This window comes from Diadema setosum, chromosome 9 (assembly GCF_964275005.1).
Source record: "Diadema setosum chromosome 9, eeDiaSeto1, whole genome shotgun sequence".
NCBI classification, from domain to species: Eukaryota; Metazoa; Echinodermata; class Echinoidea; order Diadematoida; family Diadematidae; genus Diadema; species Diadema setosum.
In genome coordinates this window covers 25,754,482-25,781,358 of record NC_092693.1, presented here as the reverse complement: position 1 = coordinate 25,781,358, position 26,877 = coordinate 25,754,482, and the positions used below count along the sequence as shown (strand labels likewise).

The 26,877-nt window shown below is 38.8% G+C and overlaps 1 protein-coding gene and 1 long non-coding RNA gene across 2 annotated transcripts in view; one reads left to right on the top strand and one right to left on the bottom strand.

Moving 5' to 3' along the window:
• LOC140233518 (E3 ubiquitin-protein ligase MARCHF6-like) overlaps positions 1 to 1,296 on the bottom strand; it is a 193,174-nt gene extending 191,878 nt beyond the window's left edge. Inside the window, exon 1 of the mRNA XM_072313637.1 lies at positions 1,236 to 1,296. Within this exon, the coding sequence (XP_072169738.1) occupies positions 1,236 to 1,266 (31 nt within the window). The 5' untranslated portion in view covers positions 1,267 to 1,296. The remainder of the gene's footprint in view (positions 1 to 1,235) is intronic.
• Positions 1,297 to 18,430: 17,134 nt separating this feature from the next.
• LOC140233079 (uncharacterized) lies at positions 18,431 to 25,907 on the top strand. Its single transcript, XR_011901526.1, has 4 exons — positions 18,431 to 18,657; positions 21,217 to 21,471; positions 24,222 to 24,605; positions 25,659 to 25,907. It is a non-coding gene; the product is annotated as an uncharacterized lncRNA (long non-coding RNA).
• The last annotated feature ends 970 nt before the right edge of the window (positions 25,908 to 26,877 follow it).

The window sequence follows — 26,877 nt, the reverse complement described above, 5'->3', positions numbered from 1 at the left end:
AACCCTAGCCTAACGTTAACCCTAAAGCCACCAAAATTTAATCATTTTATTGTTTACTTAGCCTAAATATAGACTTCTAGCGTTAATGGTTAATACGTAACGTTAGGCCTATCACTTTTTTTCAGTTTTATGAGCAGATGAGGGGTAGGCCTAACTGAGTAAATTTAGACTTAAATGACATATGGAACTCTTGTCTTGCCAGGATCAATAGTGTAACACTACAATGTATAGTAAGGGTACTAGGTCTCGCGCAGGGACTTAATGATCGCGCATAGCGTAACTGCGTATAGCAAGCAACATTACGCGTAGGACTAAGCGCAAAATTTGCCGATACGCCCATGGAATAGAAATACCTGACAACCGCTAAACATGAGAAGAAAGCAGGTAAGAAATTTTGATTTCAAACAAATTTTTCACTAAATTTCCAATTTTTTGGAACAAATTTTTCACTAAATTTCCAATTTTTTACGTTATAATTTACCTACCTTAGCTTAAAACCTTTTTTAAGGATGTTGTAGCCTAGACGTGTCGTCTCGCTTGTCTCGTTCGTATGATCGTAGCCGATAGAATTCGTAATTTGTTCGATCGATCGTTGATAATATTCTACGAAAGCCGAAGCACGCTAGAGCCGCAGAGAGGGGCAGACACTTTCACGCATGAAACTACATAGGGCAGCTGCGCGATCTTTACATACCCCGAGAAGGTGAACGCATAAAAAAAAGTCCGACATACAAACGGCGACAGCGCACTACTCCGTCATCGTATCATCAGGAGATTCTGGGAGGTGATTTTTCTGCATTTTCGTGATATTCATTGAGAAATTCAGGTACGATTATGGAATAACTTCTATTATAAGAGCATTTCAAATTTTCGTGCGCGATATCTAGACCCCTCAACCATACGTTAGCCATAAATTTACTGTTAACTGTTTCTTGCTAGTAGGGCCTAATAATGCCTATTTGTTAGGTAAATAGGTCAGGTGTAAAATACACTGTTGGTGAGTGTTGGATCGGCCGGAGGGACTAGAGTAAATAACTAACGTTTAGAACGGCATAGATCTAGATCTACTTGTTATTGTTAACGTTAAAACTTTAGCCTAACGTTACCGTTGGTGGTTACAGCTACTTTTTTATCTGGAGTTAGTTCTAATTGTAGGGGAGGACCTAAACAGGAAGGCCTAAGAACACGAAGAACTCTAGAATCTAGATGCTACGCCATATTTCGGTGAAATTTACCCTCAGTACTGTCATCACTTCTGTCGAACATGTTTCCGCTTGAGACCAGATCACATTTAAGTACGTAGGACGGGGGATGAAATCATGGGGCGCCAGACAACTCGCCCTCGAGACAAGTCACCCCGAAGACAGCTCGCCCTCGATTTTCGAGGGCGAGTTGTCTTGGGTCCGAGGGCGAGTTGTCTCAAGTGGCGAAGGAATATACCCCAAATGATTGATTTAATTTCAGACAAAATAAAAGCTGCTTTAAAATAATTTTGCATTTGTCTGCCTAAGTTAAATATCAGAATGCACACAGTTTCTATTTTCTCTGATTAAAATCATTTTTAAGATGAAAATTATGGCATTCTGTAATCGCATTTTCCCAGCCCTGAGATCGCAAGAATTGCCGAATCGTCCATGCCCGGCCTCCTGATTCCCATCGGCAAACTGCAGTTAAATTTTTTGACTTTGAATGCACCTCAGGTTTGTATTATTGATTAATGATGCTAGATAGTAGGTTAAATTCGATTAATATTTCACTTTCTTTGTTTATTCAGCAGAAGAAGAAGCAGAGTCGATCTCGCCCTCGCCCATTTTTCTCCGGCTAGCGCGGAGTGGGGGGGCTGCATTATGGCCCGATCTGAGCTCGCCCCTTGATTCTCATCGGCAAACTGCAGTAAATTTTTCGACTTTGAATGCACCTCTTAGACTTCATTTATGATTCAGGTTTGTATCATTGATTAATGATGCTATATAGTAGGTTGAATTCGATTAATATTTCACTTTCTTTGTTTTTTCAGCAGAAGAAGAAGTAGAGTCGATCTCGCCCTCGCCCCTTTTTCTCCGGCTAGCGCGGCGTGCATTGTGGGTTCGGTTGCTGCATGCCCGCTGCATTATACCCAGAGGCAGAGCTGAGCGTCGCGCGGGGGCGACTCCGGGGTAAACCTCTCGCCTCTCTGGCCTCCCGCTGCCCGCTGGCTTTCCACTGCTGGCGGGGTTTCATGTGTCGCTGTCTTCACGATTTGAAGTTGAATTTGTTATCGTTTTGAGATGAACTCGACTCCTAATTACATGTCTCCCACTGAGTGGTGAGCATAACCCTAATTTCGATTGATTTTTTTTTTTTTTTTTTTTAAATAGAAAGTAGAGGCTAAATAGGCCCTAACTCAAACTGTAACTGTTAGTAGCCTACTAGGCTATGCAAACTAATACTATTCACTATAACAGTATGTTTATAACACTACAATATAATATAAAGTAACATTTGGTTTATGATGTAGACCTATGGGTGGGTAAGCCACATGTTGCCATGCACCCTAAAGTTTGATTGGTAATTAAAATATATCGTTGACTGTACGACTGTAGAACGTCGGCTGAAATACTCGTGTTGTGAAGAAAATACTGCAGGCTGACTTACCTATGGATACCTACCTAATGAAAGAGATATAACATTTTGGAATTACACATATTTCTGGAAAACATTTATTGACCAGTTCTTATGAATATTCAAATGAGGGAGTTAATGATGTCATTCCCTCACAATTTTCACAATTCATTTACAGAAATGACAACAACAAAAAATCTCATCTTTCAGATATTTAAAGACAGTACCGGTAAAGCTTACCTGCTATTCTGACATATTTTCATACAGGGATATGGGTTTACCTGTATCAGCCAAAAAAAAAAAAAATCAAATTTCATGTATAATAATATATAACAAATTGTGAGGGGATGACATCATCACCTCACTCATTTAAATATCCATAAGAACAGGTCGAGAAATTTTATTTTCTGAAAAAAAAAAAACACATGAAATTTCAAAATGTCATATCTCCCTTATTTCTCATCCAATTTTCATAATTTTTGCACCATTCTGTAGGTAAAATTTTTCCTCTTTACTGTTAAATCATAACAATCCTGGCCCGGATTTGTCCTCTAAGTGGGCACTGTATTCGTTGCTTAGAACTGAAAAGCACTAGAGCCAACCGGGGGAGCGATTCATGAAACATAATGGCAAATAGGTCAGTATGATGTGCATGTATGCAGTCATTGGCCAACAGTGAAATAGGAAAGTATGTTCAATAAAGAGTGTAAACTGTGAGTAAAAACAAACGTTGGGTGTGTGTGTGTGTGTGATCTGAGCCTAATTCCCTTACTTATACAGCCTTATTTAACCACTTACGAAGCCCAACATATCAATATCGGTGTTTGGCTGCAAGAATAAAACACACGCTTGTCAGTATACACTGCCTATATTAAAAATGCTGGTAGGCTATTTAGGAAATTATATATGGAGGTCTAAACACAAATAACTTCATAAAATTTGTCCCCCAACTCAATTACATAACTTACAGTATTCCACGGACCATGCAGGCAGAGGGCAGTTTACAAATGGATATCATATCGCTGAATTACATTTGTCCTGACATTTATTATATGCCTACCGGTCAATAGCACAAGGGCCTAGCACAATCAGGGTATGCAATTGTGTCACAGGGGGAAAATGAAAAAACTTGGTGAAAATGCTTTTTTTTTGGGCTTTATGTTGTTGCTGACTGTTCAAATTTTCATTTCATGTAAAGAAAGAGTCAAAATTTTGCATTAAACTGTGCATAAATTAGCGTTTAATTAGGGGTGTCGAATTACATTGAAATGACTAATATATCTATATTGGAAAAATTCATTAAAAAGAAAGAATGTTTTTTCATCTGATATTGCTGTTAGATATTCCTGATAAATATCCCTTTCATTCATTACCAGCACATAGCCATGACATATCACAAAATATGAATAAATGTCATATTTTCACTTCTCGAAATGGATGATCAATTTTGTAGGCATTATTTTGAATTCAAATAAAACCACTTTTACATATTTTATCATATTTCACTTATGCCAAAGAGTGAAGAGGTGAAACTTTCAGGAACAGGTAACAGACATATAGTGGCCATTATTACAAAGTTTTATGAAATTAGAGCTGGTACTTTGGAAGATATGATATTTTTCATCAAAAAATTATCTGTACAGTTTGACCTTGAATGTGCGCACAGTGTTTGGATCCATTCTCATATTTGTAAACACAGAAGAATGAATGTGAGATTTATGATAACTAGAGTTGATATCCAAGCTGTGACACTCAAACAATGACATAAGCCAAAATATTATGTTTTTGCTTATATCTTTAGAAATTGAACAAGCATTGAAATATGAACACTGAACACTTAAATGACCTTCATGCAGTATAACACAGGCGTGGATCGGTCTTTTTTTTTTCTCAGCAATTTGTAAAAATATGAAAAAATAAGTTCTCATTGCTCAAATTTGCTACAATTTTCACACAATAGATTTCTACAATTCATGGCTACGTACGTACAATTCATGGCTGAAAAATTGTCTCTCAAAAAAAAGACCAAAGCGAAACATCACAGCCAAGAAATTCAAAGATTGTAATGTAGACAATTAACTGTAGAGAAATACGTTACAAATCATACAAAGTGTATTGAGTAAGACATTGTAAAACAGAGCAACTAAAATTTGTGTGTGTGTGTGTGTGTGTGAAAACAACTCATCGATCAGTTTCCCACTGAAGTTGTCAGTAGTACATCACCAGAAGTCTTTAAATTAAAGCAAAACTCGAGAAAAGCCATCTCCATTACGACTAAAAACCATGCGCCCTCTCTCAGCTGGTGCTTTATACCGAAAGGTCGGTCCTCCACTGTACTCACATCCACATCCATATCCAGATCCAGACTAACAGTTTTAGTCCAGACTATGACCGTGGCCGTATAAAGTTGTGGTAGGCCGACAGGCCGACAGGCCTACCTGAATTTCCTATGTCATATACTCATGATGACGCATGACGCCCAGGAAGCAGTAATTTTACTAGAATCTAGAAATCTAGATCTAACTGTTTGGACTACCGGTACCGTTAGTATTTTTAGTAAAATTTTAAGTCACTCAGACTTTACCGTGATTTTACCCTGGTACCTTGATCTAGGTCTAACTTATGCCATGGCCATCAAAAGACTTGTGAAGTTGTACTAAATTGCACAGGTTAGATTAGGGCTATGTTCACCCACGGCCACTCACAGGGGAGAAATATTTCATAAGTCAAGTTCATCATCAAAAAAATAGCGACGCATTAAATCCATTAACCCATTAGTTAAACCCGGCCGGTAATGGAAAGCCAACGGGAGGCCAGAGAAGTTTACCCCGGAGTTTCGGCCGAGCGACGCTCAGCTCTGGCATAACGGGAACACAGTGCAGCCCACAATGCACGACGCGCTAGCCGGAGAAAAAGGGGCGAGGGCGAGATTGACTCTACTGCTGAATAAAAAAAGAAAGTAAAATATTAATCGAATTCAACCTACTATATAGCATCATTAATCAATAATACAAACCTGAATCATAAATAAAGTCTAAGAGGTGCATTCAAAGTCGAAAAATTTACTGCAGTTTGCCGATGAGAATCAAGGGGCGAGCTCAGATCGGGGCCATAATGCAGCCCACACAATGCACTCCGCGCTAGCCGGAGAAAAAGGGGCGAGGGCGAGATCGACTCTGCTTCTTCTTCTGCTGAATAAACAAAGACAGTGAAATATTAATCGAATTTAACCTACTATCTAGCATCATTAATCAATAAGACAAACCTGATTCATAAATGAAGTCTCAGAGGTGCATTCAAAGTCAAAAAATTTACTGCAGTTTGCCGATGGGAATCAGGAGGCGAGCTCAGATCGGACATGCACGATTCGGCAATTCTTGCGATCTCAGTGCTGGGAAAATGCGATTCAGAATGCCATAATTTTCATCTTAACAATGATTTTAATCGGAGAAAATAGAAACTGTGTACATTCTGATATTTAACTTAGGCAGATAAATGCAAAATTATTTTGAAGCAGCTTTTATTTTGTCTGAAATTAAATCGATCATTTGGGGTATATTCCTTCGCCACTTGAGACAACTCGCCCTCGGACCCAAGACAACTCGCCCTCGAAAATCGAGGGCGAGCTGTCTCCGGGGTGACTTGTCTCGAGGGCGAGTTGTCCTGGATCCAAATCATGCCCAGCGTGTGTAGTCCGTCGCGTCGGAATGCACAGCAGGCTTTCAAAAACAAAACGTGTAGGCCTACGACGTGTTTCCTCTGCGCTATATGCAACACCACACAGCACTTTCCAACTTTCTACACAGATCACACAGTGCAAATTGGTGTAGGCCTACGTGACGTTGGTTTTGTCATCTTGTGTTCACTTGCAAATCCCCTACCTATGGAACGCCAGAAGGAACACCCTGAGTTGATCTCTTGAAACGCAACCACAGCGTACAGTCGACTGCGGTGTATACACCGTCAATACACCGTCAATACATCGTCATTGTCATTGTCAATATGACAATTTATGACAATGACAATGAATTTTATTCTTGAACGGCCCCGCCAGGGGGCATGGAAGAATAACAAACAGGTAAATGTTTTATGGCAAAACAAAGCCATAAATAAAGATGTAATACAAAAAGCATATGTACATATCATGAACTTCATAAGGCAAACAACGACAGTTAACATAAAAACGATCGAATAAGTGAAACAATCGGTACTTAATGGCAAACAGTGGCAGTAGTATCTTACAATATATACAATGTAAAAGGAAAGTAATGACGAGACATCAAAATCTGGCCATTATGATCTGACAGAAACGTGACAATTTCTTTAAAACTCTTATGTTCTTAGAATTAAAAATCATTTTCAAGACATTCGATCGGCGAGCATAATAGGTCTTAATTAAAACTTTCCGATATCTGTTTCAAAGAACGGACATTTAAACAAAAAATGAAACTCGTCACCTGGATCATTCATTTTACACAAGGTGCAGGATTTAACTTCTGATTAGGGAGATAACGTCCCTCTCAAGATCACTAACAGGTAATCTATGATTTCCACATCTAAATCTACATAACGCTAACCATTCCAAATAATCAAGTTTAATCAAACAATTCCTCAAAAATGTAGCTTTCTTTAAATATCCTATAGTTAGTGCAAAGGCGGTTTCTATTTACTTCCGCACACCAATTCTGCTGACCAATATCATTTAAACGAAGACTGACGGCTGATTCAACCCATTTTAGATTGAGTGAAATGGCTCGATCAGACCAATATTAGACATACCGCATTTGTCGAGAATATCTTTCACTTTTACTATCCACTTTGACCTAAAGATTTCTTTATCGTGCAATTGACATAAAAGGTTATAAATAATACAAGACAGTTTCGATCTCCCATTTACATTTCCATTTAATCTAAGCCAAAAGTTCACCATGCGCTTCTCAATGTTGTAAGTCAGGCCTACCCTCCCGAGCTCACCAAACGCCATACAGTTAGCTGTTCCACGCTTCAAACCTAAAAGACTCTTAAGAAATTTCTTATAAAACATTCCAATACATTCTAAATTTTCATGACCCCAAACCTCACTTCCATACAGTAAAATTGGAGCAACAAGGACATCAAACAGCTCACATTGCACATCGACTGGCAAGGATAGTTTCCTGGCTTTGCTTTTCAAATGGAACATAGCTCTTATACGTGCTTGATTAATCTGTTTTTTCATTGCTTTATTGAAAGAGCCATTATAATAGAAAATAACCCCAAGGTAAGTGTAATCATATACAACGTCAAGAGAACTTTCCCCAAACATAAACTGAGGAAACCTACGAACACGACCTCTGGAAAAAAAAAAAAAAAAAAAAAAAAAAAAAAAAACTTTGGTTTTACTCGTGTTTACAGTGAGTTTCCATAAATCACAGTATTGGTGAACAGGCTGATAAAGCACACTGGAGCTCCTCAGCAGACTCAGCAAATATTACAGTGTCATCAGCGTAAAATAATACAAACAGACGCAAAAAGACCTCAACATCCTCATCACTTAAATGCTCCCTTATTGCAGAGGAGCACATATCTAGCCCTTTATAATGTCTACTAACAAAATATTCAAAATCATTAAGATAAAGTGCAAACAAAAGGGGAGATAAATTTTCTCCTTGGCGTACTCCGATGTTACAAACAAAAAACTCAGACAAGTTATTACCGAGTTTTACACAGGATTTTGCATTCTTATACATTAATATAAACAACATTAATGATTTTCCCATTGATCCATGATGATATCAATTAAGTTGACCTAGACCTATCTACAAGGTCAAAGGCTTTCTTATAGTCAACAAAAGCACAGTGAACTAGACTCGGAATTTGTCAAGACTGACAAATTAGGTGATCCGATCTCTTCGAAAATCAATGATTTGAGTCCTGATCCAAATATTCATGACCATACAGGTTCCATCTGTGTTGACGGGACATTGGCCGTGTGATGTTTGGATTCTCATTTAGAAAAGAGAGTGAGACCTGCCATCTTTGGTACCGAATTCCGTATACACTAACGGAAATACAGAATTAAGTATATTTGACCTTTGACCTCACTTTGCACACCTAAGATGGCGTCTAAGCAAAAAGTGATTATTTTATGAAATGATTCTTGTAACATGGTCTTTAAGTGTGCAAAATATGGGAAAGATAGGAGATGTATTCACCAAGATACAGGATGAAACATTTATGACCTTTGACCCTAATTTACATACCCAAGATGGTGTCCGATCAAGTAGTTGTTATTTTATGAAATAATGTACGTGACATGTACTAGACATGTGCAAAATATGGGATTGATAGCCATTGTTGTTGTTCATCTATTGCACAGAAAGTAGTAGAAAGAAAGAAAAATAAAGAAAAAATTATGTTATTTTATAGAAATTTGAAGGAGAAGCATAAAAAAATCAGACAAAGATAAAGTAAGGAAAGGGAGATTAAGATTAACTAAAGAAAAAGAAGAAAAAAGTGTTTAAAAAAATTGAAAAAAAAATATTGGCAGGAGTGAGCCTCGAACCAGGGACCTTAGGATTACGAGTCGGATGCGCTACGCAATGACCTATTTCATTCTCCATAGGCCCTGTGTATTAAAGGGAAGATAAACCCCAAGAACAATGTGGATTGAGTGAAAGCAGCAACATTAGTAGAACACATCAGTGAAAGTTTGAAGAAAATCGGAAAATCGATGCAAAAGTTATGCATTTTTAAAATTTTGGTGTTGGAACCACTGGATGAGGAGACTACTAGAGGTTATGACGTATGAGTGGACTACAATATCAAGAAAATATAAAGAAAATACTACAAAAATCCATTCTTCATGAAAATTACAAATTCCATCAACTTGATATTGACATATGTTAAGGGTAGCAATTATTCCCCCTGCTTTCTGAAAGCGGTTGGTCCACTGCTCTTTCATAATTCTAGAAAAGTGAATTTCTGTTGAATATCCTTTATATTTTCTTTGTATTGTTGTCCACTCATACGTCATATCCTCTAGTAGTCTCCTCATCCAGCGGTTCCAACACCAAAACTTTAAAAATTCATAACTTTTGCATCGATTGTCCGATTTTTCTCAAACTTTCACTGATGTGTTCTACTAATGTTGCTGCTTTCACTCAATCCACATTGCTCTTTGGGTTTACCTTCCCTTTAAGCAAAATGACGCTGCATCGAAGCCTCGTGCCATTTTCAACGAAGTTTTTCGACTTGATGCCGACATCGTATGAAAAAATGGAGGGCACACTTACGATAGCCCAAAGTCTCAGCTACAACATACTAAAATCTGGGAGAAATTCACCGAAGCATAAGTGAGCTAGTGCTCGAAAAAGAGAGTCATGTCAATTTTCACTGCCAGAAAAACTGCTCTCCCATAGAGATAACACGTAAACTGGTCAAATTTGACAATATTACTTTCAATCCATTTTTACGAGGTGATGCCGTCATCCAATCAAAATGTTGTTATTATTTTAATGAAAGATAATTTAATAAGCTACAACATACTGAAATCTAGGTGTAAATTGGCCAAGGATAAGTGAGATACACTCGAATGAACTTGAAATTTGATGACGTCATTTTGAAAATTTACTTTTTTTACTTTATTAAGAAATTTGATATCTTTTAATCATTTTGCCAGCATCGCCAACCCATGAAATAACATCTACAACTCATCAGCTTTCAGAATATGTAAAGAAAATGGGGGGTCACCGTCCATCCTGACGAGTAAAATCGGATTTAAAATTGGCAGTTTTTTGGCATTGTTGCACTGTATATCGCCATTGACGCGCGCGCGTAATTTCAACTTTGACGGGCCCGTATGACGTCATATTGAGTCGGATTGACTTGAAACTTGGTAGAAATATTTCTTGACATTTTAGGCATCCGATAAATGTAAAAAAACGGGAAATTTCCATTGCATATGAGCTGTGCGTGCGAATATGTGCGCGCGCGTACGCGTCCGTCCAATTTTTTCAATTTTTCAAAAAATGCTCCAAATGGTCTGAAACGTGTGCAAAAAAAATTTGAGCTCGATTTGAGCATACAAATATTTCGACGCGCGCGTACGCGCGCGTTTTAAGGTATAGATGAATTTTGAGAATATGAGTAGAATGCGCTTGACTTGAAATATATGTGACGTAAATTTCATTGAAAAATTCCATTCCAATAATGAGATATTATTGAGAATGTGTTTTCATATAATGACGTCATAGTGACGTCACGGTCGACTGATCACTTTGATTTTAGTTCGATTGCCGTCTTTGGGAGACGATACATGTATGGTATAAGTTTGAAATTGATAGGAAGGAGACTTTCGGAGCTAATCGATGCACAACTTTTGGGGAGAAATAAAAAGAAGAAAGAATCCGTACAGAAACAGAAGGTGATCCGAGAGGATGCTCGGATCACCTAACAAAGAATCCGTACAGATACAGAAGGTGATCCGAGAGGATACTCGGATCACCTAATGAAGCTAAGCTTTGATTACTTAAGCCGAGTTTTTCGACGTGCTTTTGGCGTCGTATGAAAAAACGGAGGACACATTACGATAGCGCAAAGTCTCAGCTACAACATGTTAAAATCTGGGAGAAATTCATCGAAGGGTGAGTGAGCTAGTGCTCGATAAAGACAATCATGTCAATTTTCACATCTAGAAAAAATCCCTCCCATAGAGATAACACGTCATAATGACGATAAAGAAAGAAGTACATATGACCTTTGACCCCACTTTGCAAAGACAAGATGTCATCTGAGCAAAAAGTGGTTATTTTGTGATATGATCCTTGTCACATGGTCTTTACGTGTGCAAAATATGGGAAAGATAGGAGATGTATTCACCAAGATACAGGATGAAACATTTATGACCTTTGACCCTACTTTACATAACCAAGATGGCATCTGATCAAGTAGTTGTTATTTTATGAAATAATGAACGTGACATGAACTAAGCATGTACAAAATATGGTGTTGATAGGGTATGTTTTTCTTGAGTTATTGCAAAGAAAGTTGCAGAAAGAAAGAAATATTTCAATACAACGAATATAAGCTTTAATTTCAACCACGTTTATTGACGTGATCCCGACATCGTATGAAAAAACAAAATGCACATTAACGATAGCCCAAGGTCTCAGCTACAACATATTAAAATCTGGGAGAAATTCACCGAAGCATAAGTGAGCTAGTGCTCGAAAAAGATAGTCATGTCAATTTTCATTTCCAGAAAAACTGCACTCCCATAGAGATAACACGTAAACTGGTCAAATTCGACAAGGTTACTTTCAATTCATTTTTATGAGGTCATGCTGTCATTCAATCAAAATTGTGTTATTACATAACTGATAGAGTATTGAATAAGCTACAGCATACTGAAATCTGGGTGAAAATTGACTAAGGATAAGTGAGATACGCTCGAGTAAACTTGAAATTTGATGACGTCATTTTGAAAATTTACTTGTTTTGATTTATTAAGAAATTTGATATCTTTTCATCATTTTTCCAGCATTGCCAACCCATGAAATGACATGTACAACTCATCAGCTTTCAGAATATGTAAAGAAAATGGGGGGTCACCGTCCATCCTGACGAGTAAAATCGGATTTAAAATTGGCGGTTTTTTGGCATTGTTGTACTGTATATCGCCATTGACGCGCGCGCGGAATTTCAACTTTGACGGGCCCGTATGACGTCATTTTGAGTGGGATTGACTTGAAACTTGGTAGAAATATTCCTTGACATTTCAGACATCCGATCAAAGTGAAAAAACGGGAAATTTTCATTGCATATGAGCTGTGCGTGCGTATATGTGCGCGCGCGTACGCGTCCGTCCGATTTTTTCAATTTTTCAAAAAATGCTCCAAATGGTCTGAAACGTGTGCAAAAAAATTTTGAGCTCGATTTGAGGATACAAATATTTCAACGCGCGCGTACGCGCACGTTTTAAGAGAAAATATGAATTTTGAGAATATGAGTAGAATGCGCATAACTTGAAATATATGTGACGTAAATTTCATTGAAAAACTCTATTCCATTAGTGAGATATGATTGAGAATGTGTTTTCATATAATGACGTCACAGTGACGTCACGGTCGACTGATCACTATTATACATTAGATCTGTCGTCTTTGGGACATGATACATATATGGTATAATTTTGAAATTGATAGGAAGAGGACTTTCTGAGCTAACCTCTACACAAATTTTGTCCAGAAATAAAGAAGAAGAAGAAGAAGAAGAAGAACCAACAAAGAATCCGTACAGATACAGAAGGTGATCCGAGAGGATACTCGGATCACCTAATTCTTTTTCTACGGTTTAAATACAATTCAATGCATTGATTTGATTTCGTGCGCGTGCACGCATGTGAGTCAAAAAGGTATCTACATTGTAGCATGCAATGCATGCTATATAAATATGAAAAAACGTAGCCTGTGGACCCGCGCGGCCCGAACACAATTACGACGGGTCAATGAGATGAAAAAAACAAACAAACATTTTTAGACTTTTTTTCATTCTTTCTCTAGCTTAAAATGGATAATTTTGGGTTTAAAACCATTCACAAATTTGTAGAAGATGAAATTTGTGGAAAAAAATTAACTTGAAAGAGAAAAAAAAAAAAAAAAAAAAAACGCGACCCGAAATTTCCGTGATTATCGGTCGGTCGCGAAGGGCAAACAAACCATTTTTTTTTTTTGGCCTAATGTATTGTAGTACTAGTAACCTAACGTAAGTGAGGGAACTGCACTATAGGCCTACAAATTTCCTTTTTAGCAGCCCCTCAATTTTCATTTCCATCAAGTCCTTAATGAAACAAGATGCATTCCAACTGATTATATGATACTATGTTACAAGAATATACTATCATTTTGACGTTTGTGTTAACCCATGTATACTCGTATCATTTGAAACTGAAAATAAAACAAGAAAAACCAAAAATGAATATTGTCCCACCTGTAACATATACCCATACCCTTAATGACGTCGCCAGGAGCATCCCATTACAATACTAGAAGTTCTGTTCGCTATGGTACCAAGCACATTCTCTTAAAGACGTTCCTCAGTTAAAGTGAAGTCCATGTCATTTTCTTCAAACTTTCCATACCGTAACTTTGACCCATCCGAAGCCCAAATATGTAAATAAGACCATAGGTTCATATGCTTGTTTTTCTTCTACGGGACTTTGAAATATGACTAATCTGCCGCCCTGCACCAAAATGATAGCGTTACAGGATCAAGACCATGATTGGCAACAAAATCTGCAATGACAAACTTAAATCCCCATAATTCTTTCAAAATCCACAATATTTTCTCCAAATTTGCAAGAATTGCAGAAAAAGGTACCCAAAACGAGGAAAAGGTTTTGAAGTTAGGGTTTACACTCTCATTCCTGAGCAAGCAGCGCCCTCACGCGACAGAAAATACCGAAATCTCTCAAATCCTTCTCATCGACGTTTTCTGTTAGGGGTGAGCTAAAGGACAACGTTCATAAAACTTATGCTGTACATTCAAAACCCATGTAATTTTCACGAATCTTGACCAAAATATAGAAGAAGGCTTACTAATTCCAGAAAAACAATAAAAAGTGGGGGTTCATATGCTCGTTTTTGTGCAGGCAGCGCCCCCATGCGACATATATCATCGTAAGTCCCCAAAATCTGGTCAGGAACCTATGCAGGGATGCCCTGACAGGCTGGGTTCATAAAACTTATGCTGTACATGGATTGAAAATGGAAACAGCTTCAGTTCCACTTCCAAGCTTCCCGTTTCCGTCAATCAGTGTTGTGCTACCATGACCATGTATAATTATGCGGCTCGGACCACTGAACTTTGCGTAGTACGTACAGATTGTAACACGTGCAGTTGGCACGCGAGCGAGCCGAGCGAGGCCGCCCAGCGCGCGGCCGCGGTGGGGAGCTATCGGGTATTCGTACGTACCACACTCTAGCTCGATCTACTAGCAGCTGTTCAACTCAGCTAGATCAGCTCATCACTCGTGCGTGCGCTTCTACGCTCTTTGTTACGTCACTGCCAACCTGCGCAGCTAGGATGCGCACAAACACAACTGAGGAACGTCCTTAATGACATTTCAAAATGGTGATTAATACCCCTGCTCTGGCAGCTCAGACTCATATAATAAAGATTTGAACCAGGATTTGATAAAAAGTTCTGTGTGTGTGTACCAGTGTGTGTGTGTGTGTGTGTGTGTGTGTGTAGTACCTTGCGAGTACCTGGTACCTTGTGAGTTTGATCAGGTCTGCCATGCTCTTTCTTGTACATCCCAAGTTTAAGTAGAAATCCCCAAATGTCACAAGGTTTTGGTAAAATTGTGGTTACCATGGTAATGCTTTGTCTGGCACATACAAAAATCAGGTCTCCACATCTGTACCTCGATGCCATAATGTCCACCAAATTTTATTTCAGTTGCTTCCTAATTGTGGAAGAAGTTCACTCCATAAGATTTTCAAGAAAATATACATGCTGTTAGCATGGCAATGCCTCGTCGGGTACAAACACAAAGAGTGTCTTGGATAACTACACCTTGGATCATTATGTATACCAAATTTGAAATAAATTGCCAAAATACTTTGGAAGTAGATTGTCCCACAAGGTTTTGGTAAAATGGTGGTTACCGTGGCAATGTTTTGTCTGGCAAACACAAACAAGAGACCCGGGGGATCTTTTATTCATCTGAGGATCATTAATTTATTTTTCCATTTCCAACAGAAACATATAAATATTTTACAGAAATTGAATAGTACATAAATTTCATCATTACACATAATAAAGGAAAGTTTACAAAATATTGCAAGTATACGGAAATGCTGGAAATGGGGAGGAATATGCTAAAAAGCAGTGCTTGTAGAGTGCATTCCCCCCACACATAATTAGTATGTAATACAACAAAATATGTGATTGATAGACTGATATACATAAAAATGGAAAAACCAAAGACACCTATAACAAACCTAACTAACCTGAAACAAACACAATGGACAAATCCCTATACTAAGTTACTGTCATGCAGGAAGAGAGAGGAGAGAGAGAGAGAGAGAGAGAGAGTGTGTGTGTGTGTGTGTGAGAGAGAGAAACTTATTACGTGGTGTGACAGTAGAAGACTATAACAAGACGAGAGGTAATGGATGGTTGGAGCCGCTTGAAAGTTGAATTTTCCAGTTCTTTGCAACCGTTAAAGGATCAGCACAATTTTACAATTTCATAATGTTAATATACATAATATTAATTTTCATGATGAGATTCAGATAAATCTTGTAAATGTTCATTTTTTTTTTCTTTAAACTATTCTTAGAAGAACTTAAAATTGGGGATACCTTTACACTGTCACAGAGGTTATTCCAATATTTAGGCCCAGATTGTGTAAAACATTGGCGTAAATCCCGGGGGGATGGGGGGGATATCCCCCCCCCCCTGAAATGGAGGAGGGGGGGGATGGCCTGTACAATCATCCCCCCTGAATTTTGAGGGGAAAAAATGGAGGAAGCAGAAACACTATCAATTTTGGCATATTGCATGTTGTACGCCGGCCTTCAGACAGGTAACAGAGCTGAACAGTATTGTATCTTGTAGGAAAATGTATAATTTTCTCAAGCGCTCGCTCGCTTTGCTCGCTCGCGAAGAAAGTAACATCGACATACACTGTAAGGTATGGCTCAGGCGTTGACAACGTCAAATAGTATAGGTCTACATATAAACATGTCATGACGCGAGTAACTGGGGACCATCTGCAAAATATGTACGAAAACATACAAACAAACAATAACAACAACTTTATCGCCATAATTGAATCCCCTCCATTTCCTGAATCATTCCTGAGAAACGACAGTGACTGATGACTCAGTCAGGATACATCTATGGGCATACCAAGGGAAGATCAGGGACGTCGAATCTATGGGGGGCAAAGGGGCATTTGCCCCGCCCCAAAGGAAGTGTTTAGACAGACAAATCATTTATCCCCCAAGCAAATTCCCGAGATGAGGACAAATCTCGAACTTTCTTAATGGAAAATTGTCCAAATATCGCCAGAACTATGCACCAGATGGTTGTATTGCAATCATGAACATGCAAAAGGTCCGCTATACAGGATAAGGGATAAACTTTGTACACTTTTGACATAGACGTATATTCCCTAATTTATCAAAGAGTGTGCAGCAGATCTTTCACTTAACAAAAGCAACCTAATATGTATAGAGGCGTCGATGGGGGGGGGGGGGGATGGTTCTCAAAAAAAGTGGGACAAACAAAAGCGAAAAATATAGCTACAAACGGCAGTTTTTGGAGTGTAAAATTTTAAAATTTTAAAGCTCGCTCGCTCCGCTCGCTCGCATTTAACCGTTATGCCATTCTCCTGATGTTGCTGCCAGTGATTGACAGCAGGTGCACCCGGTGCGCCCCCCTTAATTTCCAAAGCGAAAATATAGCTACAAACGACAGTTTTTAGGACTGGAAAATGTCAAAATTTTCAAGCTCACTCGCTTTGCTCGCTAGCATTTAATCAGTATGCCATTCTCCTGATGTTGCTGCCAGTAATTGCCGGCAGTTGCGCCCGGTGTGCCCCCTTAATTTCCAAAGCGAAAAAATACAGCCACAAACGGCAGTCTTTGGACTGTAAAATGTCAAAATTTTCAAGCTCGCTCGCTCCGCTCGCTCGCAATTATACCGCTATGCCATTCTCCTGATGTTGCTGCCAGTAATTGCCGGCAGTTGCACTCGATGTGCCCCCTAAATTTCCAAAGCGAAAAAGTATAGCTACAAACGGCAGTTTTTTAGACTGTAAAATGTCTAAATTTTCAAGCTCGCTCGCTCCGCTCGCTCGCATTTAATGGCTATGCCATTCTTCTGATGTTGCTGCCAGTGATTGTGAGCAGGTGCGCCCCCCTTAATTTCCAAAGCGAAAAATATAGCTACAAACGGCAGTTTTGGGACTGTAAAATGTCAAATTTTTGAAGCTCGCTCGCTTCGCTCGCTCGCATTTAATTATTATTCCATTCTCCTGATGTTGCTGCCAGTAATTGCCAGCAGCTTTCGCCCGGTGCGCCCCCTTAATTTCCAAAGCGAAAAATATAGCTGCAAACGACAGTTTTTGGACTGTCAAATGTCAAAATTTTGAAGCTCGCTCGCTTCGCTCGCTCGCATTTAATCATTATGCCATTCTCCTGATGTTGCTGCCAGTAATTGCCAACAGTTTTTGCCCGGTGCGCCCCCTTAATTTGCAAAGCGATTCAAAAAAATACAGCCACAAACGACAGTTTTGGGGACTAGAAAATGTCAACATTTTAAAGCTCATTCGCTTCGCTCGCTCGCATTTAATCATTATGCCATTCTCCTGATGTTGCTGCCAGTAATTGCCAGCAGTTTTCGCCCGGTGCGCCCCCCCCCCCCCCCTCCCTTAATTTCCAAAACGAAAAAATACTAGTACAGCCACAAAGGACATGTGGGACTGTAAAATATCAAAATTTTCAAGCTCATGCACTCGCTTCGCTCGCTCGCATTAAATCGTTACGCCATTCTGATGTTGCTGCCCGATTGCCGGCAGTTGCGCCCGGTGTGTCCCCATCATTTCCAAAGCGAAAAATAAACCCGCAGATTGAGGGGATTGGACGGCACCCACTTTCCTAACACTTTCCTAACATTGCTAACGCTTTCCTAACACTTTCCTAACACTTTCCTAACATTCCTAACACTTTCCTAACGTTTCCGAACTTATGCCCCTGTGTCAAAACCTTATCTGCGCATGCGGATACGTCCGTCGCCCGTGAATGGCTGCATCACAGTACTGTATTTGCATATGTAAATTACAGTCTTCGTATCATCGTCGCTCTCTCTCGCGCAACCAACACGCGCGAGACTCGAAACCTGGAGCGAACTCTCGACAATCCTGGCCGCCGAGCGCCGCCCGGCGGCGCGGCGGCGATTCCCGGCGGTGGTGGTGGTGCACGGTGAGGCAGGTGGATCGGTCGAACCTCTGTCTGATGTTTCTTACGAATGCCAGTTCGAGAAAAGTTACTTCCTTCTAAGGTAAAGGTGAGTAAGAATCTCATAATACTAATTGAACGTGTGTAGGGAAATACCCGGGTGATACATGTGTGAGGAAATGTTGATGTTGGAGTTACTTTCTCAAGCACGCGTCAACGCTTATTGTCGTGCTTTGCGTATGGTCTACATACAGTGCCAGTGCAGTGGCCAGGTTGTCTCTGCATTTCTTAATTTATTTCCCAAATCGGTATTGTAGAATCTAAACCACTCCGTCTTTCATCGAGTTAATCTACTGTGGTTATATTTACTGAAACTGAAACATGATTTAGTTTTGTCCTCACTACATTTCGAGGTTGATGACAAAATGTTACTCTAATAGTTAACGTTACTACCTAGGCCTATATAACCAAAATTCAAAAGTAAATACAACTGTAGAATCTACTTAAAATATTCACAATGTTAGTACGGTATCGGTATACGGTATAGAGGTTCTAACGTTAGATCCACTCGTTGCTTCAATTTTTACGTAACTTAGCATATTGAAAGTTAATTTCATTAAATTCCCCTGCTAAATCTAATTTTCATGAATGTTTCTGCTGCTTGTATACCAGATCTAGAGTAACTGTACATGTATAACTCCACAGTTAAACACAGCTAGATAGGGCACTGCACACTTTACAGTGACTAACCCATGCCATGGGCATGCATTTTCCCTATTCTGTTCCCATAACTGGTTCTGTAGAGTAGTGGCCTACTTTTGTTTTTGTTTTTCAGTTGGCCTTGACCATGTTGTATTGGTTGTTTTACGTGGGCATTATCGCAAAATACAATGTAGGTCCCCACTCCATTCACCTCCAGTCATTTCGTCAAAGCCGGGGACTTCTTTCTTGTGAGTTGTAGACTTTGCACATACAATTGTATATAATTATGAACACACACGCAGAACGAGAGGGGACCGACATCACGATTTGGCCTTTACCTGTCATGTCAGACCAGAAATTTAACAATCTTTGAAAATTTGCTCGTGTAACAGTGGTTTTTAGGGCCTATTAATGTTCTTGGAGCGTCAGACCAGTGCCAGTGCAGTGTTTGCTGCGTTGTGATGTAAATGCAGCGTGTCTATGGCCAAGGCTTTTATGGCATGCTGTCACTGTAAAGGGAATTTTGGAGTAGGTGATGTAAAGCAGATAATGGGTCTAACAATTTTGGGCATGTGGCAGTAACAACAACGAATTGTTAATTGTCACTACTAATTTGACTTAGGTCAGGACAAGGGTGACGAGCTGGCTGATTGCCATTTAGCATTGCGCACAAAGTCACACAGTCCAGCCTCAACCAGTTCTCTATGACCGGTATATGACAAGTAGGGTTACTAATAGACAATTTATATGTCACCGGAGTCTTATGTTGTAGATTAAGTGTGGTTGATTGATGAATGTTACATTCTGTCCTTTGTCTCATTATAATGACGACAGAGGAGGAGAGCTGGGTCTGGGACCCTAGCTTTAGAAACTATACAGAACAGATTAAGAACAGTAAGTTAAAGGGAAATGTTATCACTAATAACAGAAATGCAGCAGAGAGAAGAACATTGGTGAAGAGAATTATGATTGAGATGAAACAAGGGAAATGTTCACAGAAATAGGAAGGATGATGAGGTAAAGGAAGTTATACAATTAGCCAAGTGGTGATCCCTTACAGTGACAAAATCAAATTGTTGTCACTTCAAATTTGACTTGGGGTCAGGTTGAGGATGGTAAGCTGGCTGATAGTCATCTGTCACACTAAGTCTTACAATCTAGCCTCTACTACATGTAGTTCTCTCTGTATGACAAGTATGTCTACAAGTATGTTTGTCAACAGTTCTTTTCACATACAGTTTAACATCAATGTTCTGTTCTGTGTAAGGTAAACTTCCATTTCAGCATACAGTGTATCTTAAACGGTGATACATTGTACATGTTTCTTCTTCTCTAGTCTTAATTTTTTTGTTTGGTATCTTGTATGTTGTTCTTTGTTTCTCGTCTAGTCCCTCTCTCTCATGCCATGAATAGTAATAACAATGATGATGACGGTGATGATAGCAATAAATTGTTAAAGCTATTATTATTGAATTCATTTAATTGATTGAGGCCAATTTAGGCTATTTATTTAGCAAAATAAAACACAAAAACATACAGTATAATAATAGTGGCGTTTACGACGAGAGCCTGGCAGCCTTGAAAGCATCTAGTGCTTATACAGTAGGATGCCTACACAGGAAAATATTTGGCAACATTACAAATAATTCTGTGTGAAGTCGAGTAGATAAAACAAGACACCATCACATACACTCACACGCACAACACATACACTCACATGCAGTAAGACAGGATAGAAAGTATGTTGTCTAGCCAATCATGGGTAACTGTTAAAAAAAGGAGCACTTCAGTAAGCACTGAAATGTAGAAAGAGTTGTGCTGTATTTCAAAGCAGTACTTTTACACCTTCTCCCCCCCCCCCCCCTTTATGGAATTCCTGGATCCGCTCCTGAGTAACTCAGGACAGTATAAGTATGCTATTAAAAAAGGTCAAACCTTCTACCGTTTTCTCTTTTGTTGTCTACAGACTACTACAGTTCAGCATGCAAAATGACCAAGACTGGGAAGCCGTACAGCTGTTGGGACCATATTATGAGATTGTGTGCAAGAGGACAATATCGGTTTGGTGTAGGCCAATCACCAGGTGGAAAAAAAAAAAAAGTGGAAGGAGGTGAAAAAGAGGATTGACGCCTGCCACCTTCATGGTTCCATCTGAAGAAGCAAGCTGTTGGTGTGTTTGGAGCTGTGCTGGCCTGCAAACATCAATAGGCCCTACCACGAGGTGAGTTTTTTTTTTTTTTTTTTTTTGGTTTTGGTTTTGTTTTGTTTTGTTACCTCCACCAAGGGAGGAGGTTATGTTTTCGTTTATGGTTTGTGTGTTTGTTAGTTTGTCCGTGTGCAACATAACTCAAAAAGTAGTTAACGGTTTGGATTAAACTTGCAGGAAAGGTTTAGAATGACACAAGTAACAAACGATTAACTTTTGGTAGTGATCCGAGAATTTTGGGGGAATTTATGAAGAATTTTTTTTATATTTCGGCAGGTAGGGTCAATGAACTTGGGAATTCAGGCTGCACGTATTTGAGGTTTACATGCGCGCACTAAAGTGCGTGGTCTAGTTTCTGCTAGGGCTAGGCTTGCCATGCAGCTGAGGGTTTATGACGGAACAAAGGCTTTTATATTGGGAAATCCGGCGACATTCAGCACACAATGCTATAAGTACATGGGTGGATGGAAGAACAAGATCAGTGGTGGAAATGAGCTGCATGCTTGGCGGAGATCTGCGCTCTCAGTGCTTTTCTAATTTTGTTTTGCTTTGTTTTTGTTTTTGTTTTGTTTTTGTTTTTGTTTTTTGTAAGGGGGGAGGATAACACCCAGAAAGTCCCCTGAGTTGTCAGATTAAATATTTCCATCCTCATGTTTTGCAAAGCATAGCTGTACATGTGATGCAGAGTTCATACAGACTGTTGTAAATGTCCAATACATTATATATTAGGTTCAGAGATTGTTTGCTGGGGAATTTAAAGTGATGCAATATTGGAAAGAAGTGAAGAAAGTCTAATTTCAGCTGCAGCCTCTAGATCATATTATGTATGATGAAAAAGAATAGAAGTCTGTCTGAAATGTCAGTTAAAAAAGTCCAAATAAAACATATATTGAAATTGGTGAAATACTTTGTGCACACTAAACTGTACCAATTTTGAAGTCATTCATCTTAGAAGTCATGCCTTAGACCTAATCTTTTTGTACCAGCAAGTTCTTGTGCAAAATGTGTTATTGCGATTCTACATGATAAACTATTTGTATGTTGAAATTACAATTTGACTTTTGGTATGGCTTTCAGCCCAGGACTGTAATAATGTATCAGAGGGATGAGAATGATTGTACCTCGGAGTGGACATGAATTTAGTGTTTGTCTTTGAATGCTATTTTTTTTTCAGTTATGAACTAAGCTCCAAATATGCCTTTGAAATGAAATTCTGACCCTCAGCCTACAATTTTAAGCCTCCGCCACGAAGTGTCGCCGGAGGCATTATGTTTTCAGGTTGTCTGTCCTTCCGTCCGTCCGTGCGTCCTTCTGTCCGCCATGAATTTTGTAGACAGCGCAAAAAAAAAAAAAAAAAAAAAACACCTTTGAGGCATCCTAATAAGACTTGGTATGTATATGCATGAGTGAACGAAGTTGTGCCTATTAACATTTAGGAGCTCATGCTCAAGGTCAAAGGTCAAAGGGTCAAGGTCAAATGGCTCCAAAATTTCACTATTTTCCTCTTATCTATGCAATGCCTGAAGGTTTTTCTTTAAACTTGATGCAAACATGTGATACCAAATAAAGATTCTCCAGAGAGTTTGGAATTATGAGGTCAAAGTTCAAAGGTGAGAGGTCAAGTTAAAATGTTGAAATTTCACCTTTTTTTCTCCATATCTTGGAAATGGTTCACGGCATCTTCATATAATGTAATTACATCTATGCATGTACTTACCAGCAGTGATCATCTAGGGAATGTAGGTATCATGGGTCAAAGGTCAGGGGTCAATGATCAAGGTCAAATCAAAATATCATTTGTTCCCTCATATTTCTGCAATATTTCCAAGATTTTTCTTGAAACTTGATATATTGCCCAATAGAGATTTTCTAGGAAGTTTCTTGCCCAAAGGTCAAGTGAAAGTGCAAAATTTCACTTCTTCTTTTTTTCCATATCTTGAAAGTGACTCAAGATATCATCATGAAACTTAGTACAGATTAATGCATGTTCTACCTGACGGTGATTCTCTCGGGAATTTTAGGGTCATAGGGTCTAAGGTCCAGGGTCAAAGGCCAAGTAAGAATGCAAAAATTGTAGTATTTAATACATGAATTACACTTTTTCTCCATACTTTGAAAGTTACTAAATGCATAGACTTATAAAAGTGTCAAAAGTCAAGTGAAGATTCTCAAATCCCCACATACAATTGTACCTGCACTCTTAGGCAGTATAGCCATCCATCCAATTAAAGCTAGTTCAAGGAAAGTGAACATTCAACACATTTGTGACAAACCTGTCATTCTAATATTTTGCCAGTTATGTGAAACTGTAATCACACATTGTCAAGATGTTGTACTATAGACCTATTAGGAGAACGATGCATTATGGCAGAGGCATACCAGTCGCCATAGCGACATTTCTAGTTGTTGTTGTTGTTTGTTTGTTTGTTTGGGGAAGTGAATTGTGTGCTACAGTGTTCAGGTTTGTCCCATGGATTCAATTGGAGCTCTTTTCCTGTTAAATAGATATCAAGAAGTCCTTGTAATTTGCGACAAAGAATGAACCATCTGATTACATTAAATCAGCACAATAACAACAGTAACATACATAGCTATCAAAAATATTTTACCCATTTGAAAGATTGTTTCTTATTCTTTCCAGTTATCTAGGTCTAATGGTTACAGCAGTTTGTTATTATCCTTCTTTAAATTTGAATTTTTATGGTCATGACAAGTATGTGGAGGTGTATTACATTGGAATTCACATTTATTTTTCTCACAAACAGCCGACTAAGAAAAGCAGTGAAGGCATTTCACCTGTGACAAGCATCTCATCATCTGCAGCAACAAAGCATCCAGCAACTGAGTCAGTGTCAGCATGTGCTCAGCCTCCATTACCTGCTCAACCTCAACAATCTGCTCGGCTTCAACAACCTGCATCTTCCGAGCAACAGTATTCAAACTAGGCAGCAAGAGAATGTGGCCTTTGTCACTGAAATATCTTAGTCAAAGACTTTGCAGAGCATCATGACTGTACCATGCACAGGTGTCTTGCCAGATATGTGGCAGAATGTGTCGTGTCCAAGTAGAAGAGATGCTTATTCAAGATATTGAACAGCACGCAACAACACAATCTTTGCCAGCTCTTCCAAGACATTCAGCAATGTATGGTTAGTATCATAATTGATGATTGTCTATTGGCTGATGAATTTTGTAAAAAAGTTAAGTGAAACGTATCAAAATTCCAAATTTCTTTCCTCCATCGTAAATGAACATGCTTGAAATGCTTGTAGAATTGTGGGACAATATTGACATATGTGTATTTTCTAACAGCTACACAAATTTACCGTAAAAGTTATGGAAGACAATTGATGCATCATTCATTTTGAACTAAGATCACACGCTCATCATACAAGTGATAAACTGAATTATACTTCTAAGAACTATGTGAATTAGTGTTGACCAGATTCTTTGAGTGATGCTGTATTCAAATTCATGAACTTCCTCTGTCGAAATGTTTTATTTGAATAATTATGCAGTACCGGCTGCATGCTATAAGGATTAGGACCACCACTTGCTGTCTGGCGTAAGCTCTGTAGTCTAGTGGAGATGATGCCTGTCAGAAGATCAGGAGGTCGTTGGTTCAAATCCTGCTTGAGTACATTATGCCCATGATTTCTATTGTTTTGGCTGCTGGCAAAACACTGATCAGTTCAGACCTAGTGCTTATTTACGTCGGTGTAGGGCCATTTGTCTGTCAGTTGCAATGGAAGCATCTTGACGGAAGAATTTCATTAATTTGAATAATTGAGCAGTATCCGCTGCATGCCATAAGGATCAGAACCACCACTTGCTGTCAGGCGAAAGCTTGGTGGTCTAGTGGAGATGACGCCTGTCCGAAGATCAGAAGGTCATAGATTCAAATCCTGCTTGAGTACATATGCCCATAATGTCTTTTTGTCATGGCTACTACTAAAAGACACTGATTAGTTCAGTGCTTATTGAAATCAGTGTAGAGCAATATGTCAATCAATTGCAATGATGCTGAATTGTAATGTTGATAAGCAATGATTTCCCAGACATGGCTTTGTATGAATAAGTCTTAGAATAGTGAACAAAATAGATTGTATTTTTTTTTATACTTGTCAGCTGTGCATGATACACATGAGATATTGAAATATATGTATGTGAAAATATTCTGCATTGTTTGTTTTGTCATGCAGGAAAGACACGGCCCCCTGCCACAGTATCCCGGCCCCCTGCCACAGTATCCCAGCCCCCTGCGGAAGAATCTGTACCCACTGATGAAGAATCTGTGCCCCCTGCTGAAGAATCTGTACCTCCTGCTGAAGATTTATTTTGACACCGCAATTTTTCAAACTTGTGTTTGTATTTGTTAATACTATATAAAAAGTTCAGATAAAAAGTTGCCCCTTTAGCATTCATTCAAAAGTTAGAGCTTAAAATCTGATACGCACACACACACACACAAAAGAACAAATTGTTGTATAACGTAACTAGCATAATGAACATAATATAGAGAAAACAACCATGTTTTTGGAAAAAATACCTCTTTATTCTTGGAGATTATGCGATAGGGAACATGCCTGGCAATTTTCGCCGCGATAGTTTGATCGATGGCCAAGATCTTAAGGAGGAGCCCAAACAACCCTCTCCCCCATTTTCCCCATTGTCGGGCGATTGGAGGTCAAGATCTGAGGAGGGGGACAAATAAGTTCCAACCCCACACTTGGATTAGGAAGGGTTAAATGTGAGTTGTGTATCACAGAATATTTGCATTATATATCTTATTATATGACAGTGACATGTTGTCATGATACCCTCATCATAAAAGATTTTGGGTTGTCTGTTCAAACTTGTTTTAGCACACTTGCATGAACTAGCAGTAATCTTTCATGATTAATATTATTAACCTGGGAAAATGAAACCTTGAGAAAGTTGACAATGGCTCTTGATATCTTTAAAGGTACTAAACTTTTTTTTTATAATTTCAAGCAATAATATTCATTACCAGCAAAGTCATGGGTTTTTCCATCAGGACAACATCATGCCAACTCAAAAACACTGTACATGGTCTAGTGTGTGAAAAGGTCACATAATTTCACTCAGAATGTAAGGACTGATATATCCTTAACACTTTAATTTGGTTGGGTTATTTTTCTGTAATGTATGTTTGCAGATGTCTTCAAGAGAGCAGAGCTCTCCCAGCCCCCCCCCCCTTGCAATTCAGTACATACAAAACTGTAAAGTTGGGTGTTTTTGTTTTTGTTTAAAAAAAAAAACCCAACAATTTATGCTAATGTATGCATAATGTCACAATTTGCTGAAAAATCACTTTAAAAACTGCACAAAAAGGCATATTTTTGGTAAATTTGGTGGATGAAAAAAATGTAATCATTTTTTCTTTTATGATGCCTCCTC